The 16,100-nt window shown below is 36.1% G+C and overlaps 1 protein-coding gene across 1 annotated transcript; it reads left to right on the top strand.

The window, feature by feature from the left end:
• Positions 1-221: 221 nt before the first annotated feature.
• Positions 222-7,350, top strand: LOC114361035 (eukaryotic peptide chain release factor GTP-binding subunit). The gene is made up of 2 exons (XM_028315947.1): positions 222-313; positions 5,895-7,350. The coding sequence occupies exons 1-2, from the start codon at positions 290-292 to the stop codon at positions 7,251-7,253; spliced, it is 1,383 nt and encodes a 460-aa protein (XP_028171748.1). The 5' UTR covers positions 222-289; the 3' UTR covers positions 7,254-7,350.
• The last annotated feature ends 8,750 nt before the right edge of the window (positions 7,351-16,100 follow it).

Genomic DNA, 16,100 nt, shown 5'->3' with positions numbered 1-16,100 from the left:
AAAATGGGTAGTACTATCGCATTTTGCGAGCTTTTCGGGGCATGAGCCTTATTTGGCGCGTCGTCAAAAAACAAAAGGTAGGCGCAGGTCGTAAGTGCAACCAGTGCGCATGCGCCATTATGCGACATGTCGCCGGGGCCGGTGCGAGCTGTATGCGCGTTGACATAACCTTGCTGGCCTGACCAGACGGTGAGTCTCATCTCTATGGATATATAAGAGGCTTACCACGGCCCGCCGTGACACTTGCCGCTACGCATCTCTTCATCCGGTTGGGGCAACAGGCTTCAACATGAATGGTTCAACGTGGATTTTGGTACGTAATATTTTTAATTTCCATAAGAGTTTTTGCCGTGATTTACAGAGTTTTATTGTTCTGTGAAATCGATATTGTTTTAAAAGATCACCGATACCAATATGTCAACCAGCTTTCAAAAGTTTAACACATTTTATACATTTTCGGTAAAACAGTGATGTGCGTTAAAAAATCTTAAGGAGCAGATTAATGTACTTCTTGCCTTTAAATGTAGGCCGTTAACAATCAATTAACAAATGACTCGGTTTAGAAATAAATACTGATAACATACTTAAGTACAGTATATGTATTAGTAGTTCAAACTAGGTAATTAGATACGCACTGCACACTCTTAACAATTGTTTTTCCTATGTTTGAAAGCTTTTGTTAAAAGCTTTTACTTCTTTGGTTGAAAACTAAGCGATTGACTCTATCGAACTTATACGCTTTGCGAATTTACTAACCACTTAAATATCACCTATCAATCATACTTTATTTTTAACATGTATCAGATATCAGAGGTCTAAAAATAGAGTTTCGTGTTCGTGAAAAAAACCTGTTGAAAAACAATACGTCATTGAATTTTATAGGTATCAGAATGCATTGTTAATCTTCTCAATCAAACAATGCATTCTCTAACATGGCTATGACGGGAAAAAAATAAGCGAAATAAATATATGAGATGGGTACTTACTCGTACCAAAGTTTGCTTTTCCTCTGATCGCTTCAATTTGTATTTCACATACCTAGAGCAGTCTAAATTATTTCTTAATAACTCTAATATAATATAATAAAATAGTGTTTGATTTGTTTAAAGGAATACTTAAGTATAAAAGTTAAATAACACAAACGTCAAAGACCAATGCAGCTAAATTCCATCAAAAGCTTTCGTAGCTTTGCAAAAGCTTTTCAAAGCGTGAAGCGTGAAAGCATCAAAGAGGTGTAATTTTTATGACTTAATGATGTTCTATTAAAGACAATTAATGTTTTAATATAATAATATAAATGTTCCTGAAAAAGCTTTAAGCTCATGTAATACTTTGTATGAAAATTGGGGCTATAAGATCGGATTTATTAAATTAAATCCACAACAACCCTTGTAAGTAAATTATAGAACATTTTCAGTTCTATTACTCGTATTATAAGTAAATTATTAAAGGAGCTTTTGTTTAAAAAACAAAAGTCGACGTAATCAATATAGTTAGTTAAATTTTTTCCTATCTGTTTGTTTGCTAATCTTAACAATATAGGTATTATGCTTTTTACAGCTTCATTATACTGTACTGAAGTTTGCATAGAGAACCCGGGACCGCCAGTTTCATAGATCCTAAACCACTAAACCATCGGTGATCTCTTGAACTTAACTAGCAAACGGAAAATAAATGACTGACAACCTAGATTTAAAATATTATCTTTTAGTTATTTTTTAGATTAAAACCCATCACAAACATTACTATGAGGTCTCACAGTGCGTGTGGACGCACAGGGTGACACACGAACCAATCACAGAGCTCTGTTCAACGCTGTGCGTTCGATTTGCTGCCTCACTTAAGCAAGCATCGTTTGTGAATACGGGCGTAAATCTCAGATACATAGAACAATAGTTTAAAATATACTTTTGAGCAGGAGTTGATGAAATGAAGAGGTGGAAATAAAATTTAATCTGAATAATTTATCTGAATTTGTAGCATTGATGAATAATCGTTAATATCAGTTTAAAATTGAATTTGCATGATACATAAAAACGTCCTTTAAATATTAATAATATCGTAAAATCATAATGCACCTTAGAGGTCAAATAACACATGCTGTAATAATAACATAACACTAATATTGTATTGTGTTCGAATAAAATTATAGAGGAGCTAAAAATAAGTGTTGTACCGATTCTAATATAGTTAAATTAATAATGGTCCATTTATTACGCTTTTTTAACTTGTTGACATATATTTAAGCCTAAAGGCATATTTTAGATCTTGTTTATATTCAATGGCATATTTTGATGATGTTTGAATATGCAAGTGCACACTTATTAATAATACGTGTAGACTGAACACGAATTATTAGATACCAAAAGATTAAAAGTTAATTAAAATTCATTTTCAGATTCTTTGAATTCTCATTCTCAGAATGACTTTTATAAAGCCTGTGATTAGTTTTAAGAAAAACTTTTATTTTGAGAATTCCGGTCTATTACAGGCTCTACAGGAGTGACTAGGATGAGTTGCACCACCAAACTTTAACCGTAACTATAACAATATCCGGGGTTTTTTGTATGGACTTTGACAGATTTTTCACGTTTGATAAAATTAAAGTAGGTAACTAAAATAATGCAACCCAGCCTACGTATCCTATGCTTTCATTGAACTTCCAACTAACTAACGCATTTAGTTACTCGACGTGACTTTTTTGTGTGATGTTGATATTCTTGAATGACTCTGAGCTGAGAGGCTAATATTTTAAAAATATAATAGCTACTATTATTTCTTAACGGGCTTATTAGCAAAATTTGCAAAAACATCCAAACATTGAATAAATGAATCTATGCCTACCTACGCATAACACTTGAACATTGGAACTGTAGAGCTTAGAACCGTGAATATTTTAAAGATTAACGTTTAGAAAAACCCTAAAAGATTCCGGTAAAGCACACAAATCGTGTGCGAACAAGGTTCAGTAGACATGACAAACTTAAAACATATTAATAGGTATGCAAAATGCCTACAACTACATACCAAAGTTATCTCATTTAAAAGGTGATTTGCATTCATAATGTGGCTACCAAACTCGTTTAATGTATATGATTTTGGTAGCGAAAGGACTAAATAAATAAATAATTTTATTTTTAAATTCAAAAACTTCGGGTTCATCGTTTGTTTTTTCATCTTAATAGTGATATAATTTTTTTATTACTTTAACTTATAAAAATATTAAATCATACTGCCTTAACTTCTATGGGGTCATCCCTTCTACTTAATTACAGTGCATTCCTACCAATTTTATATGATATGTGATTTTATTAGTATTTATTTATCCATCTTAAAATGTTTCGTTATGAGAATGAGGATATTGCTTTTTGATATCAATCCTTATGAAAAGGTGCTACTATAAAAGCCAATTTCTGTCCTTTTTTTGTGAATAATTTCAGAAAGTTGTTTTAAAAAGACTATTTTATACATCAAATATAGTCAACTATAATATCTTATTCTGTGATAATATAAAGAAAGAACAAAAGAATAATAGTTTAAATAGTGGCTTCACCCGCGTGAAATTTAGGCTGAGTTGCACCGCCTAACTTTATCCGTAACTATGACGATAACCGGTGATTTTTGTATGGAGTTTGACAGATTTTTGACGTTTGTCAAAGTTAAAGTAAGATGGTGCAACTTAGCTTTAGTGTGTCATCGTCATAAATTATAGCTTATGTTATTCTGGGTTTTAAACAATAATACTGTAAAAATTCATCAAAATCCTTTCAGTAGTTTTTGCGTGAAAAAGTAACAAAGTTGTTAACATCCAGACATCCATACAAACTGTCGCATTTATAATATTAGTAGGTTTACTTGGAAAAACAAACTAGTGAACCCTACAATGCCGCGTCAAGAGCAGGTGTCAAAGTTACATCATCGCCTCGGAGCGACCGCGGGCAACGGTCAGCATACTTTATACACAAAACTGTTGAACTTGACATTTAGTTTTAACTATTTGTATATAGATGCTAATTTCTATACTAACTCCACCTCTGGGTTATTCAAGGAATCCTCTAAGGCATTTTTGTTTGTTTGTCGTGTTAAAGGTCAGATTACCACATGTTGATCAAATTAATTGTAATGTTACTAATTAGAATTATGTACACATTTATTTAGACAGAAATTAATTATATGGCAAAAAAAATATTGCATAGAATAAGTTGCTCATGGTATTATAAAACAAAAGTACTTGCTACTTAGAAGTAATGACAAATACTTACTTTAAAAAATTTTATTTAGACCAGACATAGAACACTCCAAAGAAGCTACTGAAAATGGTAATGCATTTTTTACTTTCAGCAGCTCTAATCAATTCTTTAAGACATGATAATAATTTTATTTTATAGTCAGATCCATTCATGAAGTTATTTGAAGATTCTGCGAATACGAAGACCCTGTAGATGTCCTTTAGCTTACGACTTAAACCCATAATAAAACGTTTAGTTAAAATCAATGTGCTATCATAACCATACCCATCGTTACTATGGGTATAATAACGGTTTACGACTCTACATCTGTACTAATAATAAAATAAAATTCAAAGTCAGTCAGTAATAAGAAATAAAAATACTTTAGTGGCTAATTTTATACCAATTGGCTAGCTATAAACACCAAACTACAGCCTTAAGGGATTCACTTACGAGTATGTGTTAATTACATTAGTTTTTGTTGTTATATGTATGTTGTTAGGCATAGTTGTAACTTGTTGTTGTTGTAACTGGTTCATAGAATTTTTGGTGATTTGTAGCTGTATTTTTCCTAAATAAGTGGTAGTCTATGTACTGTAACTGTACCTATTAATAAATAAATAAGTTACTTAGGTAGTTACGCGTATTAACAACAGACCTTTAACTTACTCGAGCCTGCATGCCGTCTTGATAAGCGCGCTTGAAAGACATGATCTAACCCGAGGGCATTTGAATCATATTTGAACTGTCAAAATGTCTAACCATATCAAGTGCATCAGGTGTTGCATTGCTGGCGGAAGCAGACCAGTTCAAGTTCAATGCACTCGCTGGTTGACCCAAAGTTGAGCTTGCGCAAGCACAACGGCACTCATGAGATGCCATCCGTGGCCCGTGGGCGCTTCCAAGGCCTTGACAGTGCTTTCTATTATCTAAGCCATTCATAACACCCAGCTTTCAACTCCATTTTTGTTTTAAAGCTCAATAAATTTTTAAGTTGGCTTCCGTTCATAACATATTTTGAGATAACTTACGACTTCATTTCAAAGTTGATATGTGTCTTACTGGAAAGCGATACACGTTATGCTATGTAGGTATATCAAAGTTACAGCTTTGAATGTTATTCAATAAGACTGATGGCGCTCATAATGATTGCAGTCACTTTAATACATCACTGTGTGAAATGTAGCACATAACAAATCTCTGGGCAGTTTGAATGAGGTACCCAGTTTGTCAGAACCTATTCACATAGGTACTGATTAATGACCACCTGTGTGGGTTTCTGTTTAGATTGCCTTGGTCGTCTCTCATAATTGTGTAAAGAATTTGTTTATAAATGATTATTGTTAATTTATTTTTGTATTCATATACCAGCGATAATTTGAAAATCGAGTATCAAATCAAGACATTAGCACATTAATAATCTATGCACATTTACATTACGGCATTTATCTCACTACTACAAATAAAACAACTAAGTAGATCAATTTCAATGGAATGCGCTCACGCATTGCAACATTTCGTGGTACTGACGGTCAACGATCCGTCTGCGTGGACGTAGGGATTGGGATCTTGTACAGCTTTGCGATGTTCATTTTGTCGAATGATGAGTTATAAAGTACTCACCCCTAGACAAATTACTAAAATTATTTCCTTTTTTCTTTACAGGTGTGCATGGTAGCAATCGGTGTAGTGGCAGCTGACGTATCTCATCTTGGATATAACTACAAAGTACCCCAGACGTCTTATGGAGTACCTTCGTACCAATCTGCTGGTAGCAATTATAACACTGGGTACACACAAAGCTCTGGCTCCGCCGGCTCCTCGGCAGGCTACCAGGGCTTGAGTGCTGGTCAAACCGTGTACCAGGGGCACCAGGGACACCAGGGACACCAGGGGCATCAGGGCTCTCAAGGTTATACTGGATACCAGGTCCAAGGCTCAGCTGGCAACCAGGGTTACTCAGGCTACCAAGGCGTCAATGCCGCAAGCGGTGCCAGTGGAATCAGTCAGTACTATCCATCAGTATCATCAAATGGAGCAAGCTCAAGCTCTGGATCTTTTGTACAACCCACTTACCAAGTCAGCGGTGGCAGTCAGGGTCAATCCTATCAATACCAGAATCAATACCAAACATCGCAACAGCAGAAATATCAATATCAATTCCAAACACAGCCCGCTCAGATATTCAAACACTTCTACGTCCACGAAGCCCCTCAAGAGCCGGAAGAGGCTAAGCCCCGCCAACCCGTGTTGTTGCCTCCCCCACAAAAGCATTACAAAATAATTTTCATCAAGACACCCTCCCAAGCCGGAGGCGCCTCACAGGTTGTTCCGGTGCAACAACAGAATGAAGAAAAAACTATCGTCTACGTTCTGGTCAAGAAGCCCGAAGACTATCAAGACGTCGTTGTGCCTAAAATAGAACAGAAACCTCCATCCAAACCGGAAGTTTACTTCATTAAATACAAGAACAAGGAAGATTCGCAGGCCGTAATTAACAATATCGTCAAGGACTACGACAAAGGACAAAACCTAGTGAGCATCTCTGGCGCTGACGCTGGTCAGAGCGGCTCCTCCGCCGTGTACACGGGCCAAGTTAACGCTGGAGCTGGTGAATCTTTCGTCGGCCATACCGGTTTGACTTCAGGAAGCACAGGAAGCTCATCCACAGGCTCCTTCGTGAGTCAGGGAGATGCAAGCTCAAGCGGTGGCTCCGTCGAATACACAGGACAACAGTTGGTGGGTTCAGCTCAAGGGATAAGTGACGGTCAGCTAGCATCCGTCTTTACGTCTGTAGGTCAAAGTGAAAACATTGGCCAGCAAACTTCAGGACTGGTCTTCGGCAGCGAATCGTCGGGAGGCCTGAACCTCGCGACGGGCCACGCGACGGGCGCCGGCGTCGTGAGCTCCAGCTACGACTCGTCCGCGTCATCGACCGCTACTTACGACAACTTGAATGCGATTTCTACTAGTCAAGGCGTACCCCACGAAACCTACGGTGTTCCCAAATTCAAAGAACATTAGATAAATTATTTAGCTACTTAATCTTTAAATCAGCTGTTTGACCAAGGTTTTATACTTTTTTCCTAAATGGAAATAAACAATCCATAACAAAATAAAACCCTTTTATTTGCTACCTGTAAACAAGGCTGATTTTTGATGTACTCAATAAATATTTACCTGCAGGTAAGTACTTAGTCTTGGAAAACAAAAACATAGGAACACGCAATCATAAAAGTAATAGGTAAACCTGCTAAATATGCATGGGTAAGTAATTAATAGCTGGACAATAACAATTGGGTAACAGCTAGTTAAAGCACTAACATACCTACTAGCTAACAATAAACAGAAATAATACCTACCTAGGTACCTATCTATCTAGGAGTATATAACCTATCTACGAGTAGGTATAAAGTTTTCTACAGTTATACTACAGGCACAGATAATACTATACCTATGTACCTAAAGACCGGGTTACTTGTGTAAGTAAGTAATATTCTTTCTTTACAAATAAATCCTTCACAGAACAAGATTCACTAAAGGTGATCCGGTTCACCTTCCGCCCAAGCTGGTTTGTGAACTCATTTCACTCTCGAGAGAAATGCGCAGTTTGGAGCAGCCCGGTAAAATAATTGAAGATAGTTTATTTTGCTCTATGACGACAAAGAGATTCCATCTACGCACGAGGAGCCCAGCAGACCACTACGTCAGAGTCGGAACAACCCATCGCAATCAAAATTGGCATATTACAGGAATTTTAATGGCAAACCCATCCGCATAACTCCACGACGTTATCTTGATTTATCGTTACTTTACTGAGTGCGAGCCAGAATAACATTCTCTGGAGTGGTTCATTTGGTCGGTTATGCGGCGGAGCGATAGTATTTCATTCATATGAGATGTGGATTGTTTATGAATGGTGTGCCTCTATTTCGGGGTAGTAGCGCGTGTTGGCTTGATATCGAGCATTACGCGTTGATTGAGTGATATTCACAAATGCAGTCTGTCCGCGCGAGGAATGCCAGTCCAGCTCCGTGGCGCCACCGTAAGGGCATTGCTACACTGAGTTTTTGCTGAACAACTGACTCACAAAACAACATCAATTTCCTGTACCTACATTATACATAGTATTTATTTAAATATTACCTATTTTTACCTCTTGGGGTATTGAGTGGTTTACGTACTACCACAGGTACTAGGTACTTACTCATGATATAATCTAAAGTCTATAGAGTTTTGGAAAACTAGATGCGTGTCTTTAATCAGACAGCATCTCTCCATCTTAGAACATCTACTTATCATAGTAGCCGTTTGTAAGGGACAAATTGTTTTAGCGATAAGCCCGCCTGTGTAAGGCCCGTGACCGATTCGACATTAATTAGGTAGGCCTTTGTCCAGCAGTGGACGTCATTTGGCTGAAACGAACGGATGAATTAGGTAGGTAGGTGGTATCTATAGCGAACGAAGTGAAAATAACAATAAGTCACGAATCTTACTTTATCGAGAACATCAAGTAGGTAAGTACCTACCTACATTAAAAGTAGAAGAATCTTTAAAAAACTTAAAGCTTACAAAGTACCTGTACTTAATCAAAGTTACTGGATTTTTTTCCAAAGCAGGTACGCTACTTGAGTAATACTGGTAATACTTACTTATTTAAAGGTCTTTTGTATACGTCGACCACACACAGATAATATAATACTAGTCTTCGACTCAATGAGATGACCCAAAAAAACATTGTTACATAATGTTAATGAAATCATCCACGTTTATGAACAAATTAAAAATAAGTTAGCTTCAAGGCAATTCGAATAAATAAATTAAATATATTTAAATCATTCCGAACAAAAACTTTACGGATATTAGATAATTATGTATCGGGTACCACCAATTAAATATGATAACTAGCTATAATAAACAGTGAGCTAAGTTGATGCGCGATATTTTAAGCGAATATTGGTAGGATTATAGAATAAAATATGTAAGTTCCTAACTAATATATAACTACCATAAATCTCTCCATAGGTAGGTATCCCATTAAATCAGTAATAAATAGCTACCATTTTGCAGCTAGACAACTTACTGGAATTAGCTCACATCATAACAACCAGCAATAACACAGGCACACTCACAATAAAATAGTTTACAGCTCAACCGATTCGCTATCTTAAAACATAAAATGAGTATTACCATTTGGCTGTGCTACACAATTCTGATTGTTCGACGAATAATTCCAAGTGAAACTGTATCCATACATTCAATAGTTCGTTTGAAATGTAATTTCTGTCAGCCCGAGCCAGATAAATGCTGCGTAGGTACTGTCATACAACCATACTTTGTTTTAACCACTGTATATTGCGCCGAATGCACATCGTTTCGAAGAGGCAATCGAAATATAGACATTATCAAAAGATATACACATTCAAATTACAAAAATTATGTACAATCAAATTTTTTTATTAATAGATATGATATAGCTTTACTATATTTTGAAACAGGTGGTAGATATAATAACAAATACGTAAAACTAAGTGCTGTAGATATAACTGCAGCCACAGGAAGAAAAGCATTAATCCCAGTTTTAGAAGACAATAAACCTCGCCTACGTGTTACTATTATTCAGACATGTGAAATGCTGATTGGGTATTATGTATGTTCTGTCAATAATGCAAGACTCAACCAAAAGCCATGTCAGTACTACCAAGGACTGCCTCTTTTACTCGATGAACGAGTGATAGGCATCTCGGGCGTAATGCAGAAAAACGAGTGTTGGCTTCCTCAGAGGACTTTTGTGGCTTTAGGTCCTGCTCACGACTGGATAAGGTCTATAACATACAATATTACCTTCAATCATCACCGTGAATCACGTAGAGATAGTCTTAATGTGGCAATTACAAATTCATATGAAGTTAAAAGACAATTAGAAATGGTTGAACCAAATATGAGATCAAAATTGTCGGATATTAATGCAACACAACTCGTAGACTACAATGTTACAGAAAGTAAAGAAACCACAAACTCTGTGCACCGCGTAAACCTTACTCAAGCAAACAATACCATTATGGAAGCAACAAATATAACGAAGTCTTATCCTGTAACAACTTCCTCAAACAACATCGAATCTACTAATATAGAAAACACCACTGTATCTTTAGACCCAAAGATAGTCAGTGAAGAGATGAAATCCCAATATGTTTTACAAAATAATACTTCTAATAATATTGTGACTATTAACACCAAATCGGACCAGAACCTCGTGACATCAGTGAGAAAAATGATGACAACCAAGAAGCAAGACATTGTTTCTACAATCAAGAATAAAAAAATATTATTCAAGAAAATCACCGCGATTACAGCTAACTTAAAACTTCTGAACACGCCTACAACCACCACGACTGAACCCAGCACAATAAACATTAATATTAGAAGTCACAATAAATCATCAACTAGCGTAATGGACTGGTTCAATAAAAAATTCAGGGCTAAACTTCGGAAAAGTCCTGTGCCAATATTGGTGCTCAGCACCAAAATGACACCCGCTACTGATTTTATAGATCTTACATAAACTTTTTTAAACAATTGCCTGCCTCATTTTAGCTTGTTTTACTTGTGAAAGTTTAGATTTTCTTCTCATAAAATCCTTCTTCTTCATTATTATTATTTATTAGCCTTCGTGAATATGAGTTGGATTTTTTTCTTGGTCCATTTCATTCGTGATACAAATAGCACTTAGGATTAGCATTACATACAGGTTATCCCTGTAAGTGTGGATTAAGCAAAAATTATTGATTTAACGGCTCAAGTGCAAGAACTTTCCCCTAGAGAAGGAAATTCAAATCTTCCAAAAAAAAACTTTTCTTCCATACAAATTGTCTTCCGTGTGTAATCAGCTAATTAGAGGGCCCCTCTTTTTCAACCGACTTCAAAAAAGGAGGAGGTTCTCAATTCGACCCGTATGTTTTTTTTTCTATGTTTGTTACGCGATAACTCCGCCAATTATTAACCGATTTGAACAAAATTTTTTTTCGGCGTATAGGTAATACCTCAAGGGTGGTCCCATTTAAATTTAATAATAGAAAAAATAACCCCCAAAGGTGGAAAATTGGGGATGAACTTTTTTATACGCAATATCTCCGCCGATTAAATTATAAATCAATTTGAACGATTATTTTTTTGTTGAATAGGTATTATCAAAAGGGTGGTTTCATCCGAATTTGAAGAAAATATTTCACCCCCAAGGGTGGAAAATTGGGGATGAACTTTTTTATACGCGATATTTTTAATTTTTAGTTTTTTTTGTGTTCACGCATTTGAAGTCGGTTTTATTTTTAAAAAAAGTTAATTACTTATTAGAAAATTATAATTTTGTTCCTGTAGGAAAGTTTCATTAGTAGGTTTAATAATAGCATTTCAATAGTAGAATCAATCCTTCAACTGTATACGGCAACTTGAGATCTAATTAGGGCGTAATAGTGTATGGACCTATTTTGGGGGTTAGTACTGGTACTACTATTATTTATTCTGTGGTACTACGTGAGTGCGACAAACGTTACATCGAATTTTGTTTCTTCGAAAACCTTTCTGCGACGTTACTACCTAAGAGTAAGTATACTGCGACGCCTTGTTATATCGATACCTTGTTACTGCGATGTTACGTTACATCGAAAAACTTTACTGCGATCTTATAACTACGCGGCAACATAAACCAAACACATTTGCCTCCTACCCTCGTAATCAATGTCAATGGAGACTTATCTATGTAAGGTACCTGACGCTATGCGAAAGATTATACCAAATACCACGGCATATAATTCGTAATTTAGATAAAGTACTTTCAAAGTGATGTAAAAGATGATAGGTACTTACTGATAGTAAGTTCTCTCTGATTACTCAGTATTAAGTAATGTGTAGGTAACATGTCATTTGCTATTAAGGAGTTTTGACCGCCTTACCGGGTTCGATTCCCAATGGGGGCAGATCTTTCTGTTCGGTTTGGCTAGTGGTAGGTACTTGTTCCCCTGGCTAGCTACCACCATCTTACCCAAATGGGCATAAATGTAGGCAAATGAAACTAAAAACCCTGCAATAATTCGCATACAGCTGAAAATTGGTAAGAATGTTCGGAGCACCATTAAAAATGAAATGTGAAAAGTTCCCATCGATCCGACATGTGCTAAAAAATTGTCTTAACATATTTTTTGGTTGAAAATCGCTAAAACCATTTTTTAACTTTCGACTTAGAATTTTTTGTAGCACATGCCGGATCAATGGGGACTTTTCACATTTCATTCTTAGGCTGAGTTGCATCACCTAACTTTTACCGTAACTGTTACGATAACTGGTGTATTTTGTATGGAGTTTGACAGATTTTGGACATTTGTCAAAGTCAAAGTAATTTGGTGCAACCCAGCCTTAGTGGTGCATGGTGGTCCGAACATTCATACCAACTTTCAGCTGTATGCGAATTAATGGAGGGTTCATGTCTAATTTGACTGGACTTTAAATTCATTCATGTCGGCCGTTTGGTGTAGTGGTTCAGAACGGACTACTATGCCGATAGGTCCCGGGTTCGATTCCCGGCCGGGCAGAAATTGAAATGATGAATTTTTATTTCTGTGACGGGTCTGGGTGTAAATATGTATAATATGTATGTATTTAATAAAATAAAAAAAGTATATAAGTAGTATATCCGTTAAGCTAGCACCCATAACACAAGCATTGAGTTGCTTACTTTGGGGCTAGCTGGCGCTGTGTGAAATTGTCCAAAGATTTATTTATTTATTTATTTATTCATTACACATTACACCATTTATGTGCACTAAACCCATAGCTGGGCATTAACTCGTTAATCCGTTAATCGTTAATTAACGAAGTTAACATTTCTATTAACGGATTAACTTTTAAGTTAACTTTAAAAAATGTTAACGGACTCGTTAACTTCCGTTAAATTATCCTAAGTCCGTTAATCGTTAATCCAGTACTTACTATTTACCAAAAAGATACAGCAGGCACGCTGAAAAACGCTAGAAAAACGCGTTCTGACAAGTACGTTCGGGCTTCCAGAACTTCCGGAACCCAAAACAACAGTTTTTGTTACCAGATCACTAACGACACTTGTTAGTATGTGTGGGACAACTCTTGCAACTGAATTTAAGACCAGTTTTCCTCAACCGATTGAGCTGAAATTTGCTTATGTAAGTACGATGACAACGCAATGTTATGGTGAGTAAGCATAGCTGGGCATTAACTCGTTAATCCGTTAATCGTTAATTAACGAAGTTAACATTTCTATTAACGGATTAACTTTTAAGTTAACTTTAAAAAATGTTAACGGACTCGTTAACTTCCGTTAAATTATCCTAAGTCCGTTAATCGTTAATCCAGTACCTACTATTTACCAAAAAGATACAGCAGGCACGCTGAAAAACGTTAGAAAAACGCGTTCTGACAAGTACGTTCGGGCTCCCAGAACTTCCAGAACCCAAAACAACAGTTTTTGTAACCATCACTAACGAGACTTGTTAGTCTGTGTGGGACAACTCTTGCAACTGAATTTAAAAGACCAGTTTTCCTGAACCGATGGAGCTGAAATTTGGTATACTCATGTAAGTAGGGACGATGACAATGCAATGTTATGGTACCATTGAGCTGGTCTAATGATGGAGTCATGAGGTGGCCATAGGAACTCTTAAATGAAACGGCGGCATCGCATCGAATTTGGGTTCGTTGGATTTGTCTTTTTGAGCACTTTAGTACTAGATGATGTCCAGGGCCCTGATGATGGAGTCAGGAGGTGGCCATAGGAATTCCTAAACGAAACGGTGGAAACTTATAAGAGTTTGGGTTTGCTGGATTTGTCTTTTAAAGCACTTAGGTGCTAAATTGTATTGTAATTGAACCAAGGCTCTGAGATTGAGATACATTAAAAAGTGTTTTAAACTTTTTTAAAGCAAGCTTTTATTCTAAAATGCAATTGTACTAAAACGAAAAAAATAATTGTACTTACTTATGCAAGGTTCAAATAATTTCGAAAGCTTGTAGCGCAAACATAAAAGAGGAATAAATTCCATGCGCGATACAAGCTTTCGAAATTATATGAACCTTGCATATAATTATTTTTTCCCTTTACTATCATGTGTTAACGGATTAACGATTAACGTTAACTTGCGTTAAATCTTGCGAAATGTAACGTTTTAACTTTTAACGAAGTTAATTTTTTTATTAACGATTTAACGATTAACGAAGTTAACTATTTGATTAACGGTGCCCAGCTATGTGAGTAAGTACCATTGAGTTGGTCTGATGATGGAGTCATGAGGTGGCCATAGGAACTCCTAAATGAAACGGCGGCATCGCATCGAATTTGGGTTCGTTGAATTTGTCTTTTCGAGCACTTTAGTAGTTACTGGATGATGTCCAGGGTCCTGATGATGGAGTCACGAGGTGGCCATAGGAATTCCTAAACGAAACGGTGGAAACTTATCGAGTTTGGGTTTGCTGGATTTGTCTTTTCGAGCACTTTGGTGCTAAATTGTATTGTAATTGAACCAAGGCTCTGAGATTGAGATACTACATAAAAAACAAGCTTTTATTCTGAAATGCAGTTGTTTTTTTTTATTTTTATTTTATTGAGAAAACCAACAGCGTATTTATACAATTTTACCATACATAAATTTAACATACAATATGGCCAATAACAGGTTTCCCTTAAATTATTACCAATAGTACTAGTAAAGGTTGGAATGCTACCAATACCTATCCACACAAGTTCACACAACACTACCTAAACAATACACTACAAAACAAAGATCATCCCGATAGCCAACTCAATGTCAGTTGAGATACAGAAAAGATATTATGTAGTTTACATCCTACTATTATTATAAATACGAAAGTTTATTATGTTTACACAAACATCTATTTGAGTACATATTCATTCATGCAAAAACCACTGAACGGATTTTAGCGAAACTTAAAGCATCATTACTTATAATCTACGATCCAGAAGGATCCGTAACAGGCTAAACCACACGCGGGCGAAGCCGTAGGTAAATAATAGTTCCATGATTCCACACTCAGCCACAAGCCCCTGCACCTGAATTCAACAACGCACCTACATCTCTTTTAAACTTGCGCTTAGTGTTCGCAAAGATATCGACACCTTCAAAACGCGCATTATATTCACGAGCCAGCCGCAGCAAAACTGAATTTTGCTGGAATTCACGAGCCCGCCGCAGCAAAACTGAATTTTGCTGGAATTCACGAGCCAGCCGCAGCAAAACTGAATTTTGCTGGAAACTAAAACGAAAAAAATAATTGTACTTATGCAAGCCTAGGTTCAAATAATTTCGAAAGCTTGTAACGCAAACATAAAACAGGAATAAATTCCATGCGCTATACAAGCTTTCGAAATTATTAGAACCTTGCATACAAAATAAGTAATTTCTTTCGTTTTATTAACATGTGTTAACGGATTAACGATTAACGTTAACTTGCGTTAAATCTTGCGAAATGTAACGAAGTTAATTTTTTTATTAACGGTTTAACGATTAACGAAGTTAACTATTTGATTAACGGTGCCCAGCTATGACTAAACCTTTTTAACTAAGGGCCGATTTTTCAATCGTCGGATAACTTTTAATTGAAGAACAAGTTTGGCACATTGACAGTTTCAGTATGGGAAATATGTCAAAATGACAAGTTTATTCTTCAGTTAAAAGATATCTGACTATTGATAAATAAGCCCTAAGAATATTAATAACTGAAGACTAGGCTGTATTGCGTAATACCTGTGCCTTAACGGAAAACGGAAAGATTCGAACAAAATAAGCCGTCAAAGTCACTAACGTCATTGTCAACAAAGTTGTCAGT

The sequence above is a fragment of the Ostrinia furnacalis genome, unplaced genomic scaffold (genome assembly GCF_004193835.3).
Source record: "Ostrinia furnacalis isolate ACB-3 unplaced genomic scaffold, ASM419383v2 OfSCF5394, whole genome shotgun sequence".
Lineage (NCBI taxonomy): Eukaryota > Metazoa > Arthropoda > Insecta > Lepidoptera > Crambidae > Ostrinia > Ostrinia furnacalis.
Note: the sequence above shows the minus strand (reverse complement) of the source record. Positions and strands in the feature narration are given on the sequence as shown.

Bases quoted from the DNA above. Each gene is read 5' to 3' on its own strand.
- LOC114361035 (XM_028315947.1), top strand. From the start codon at position 290: ATGAATGGTTCAACGTGGATTTTG. The intron at 314-5,894 runs GTACGTAATATT...TTTTCTTTACAG, and splicing joins ATGGTTCAACGTGGATTTTG to GTGTGCATGGTAGCAATCGG.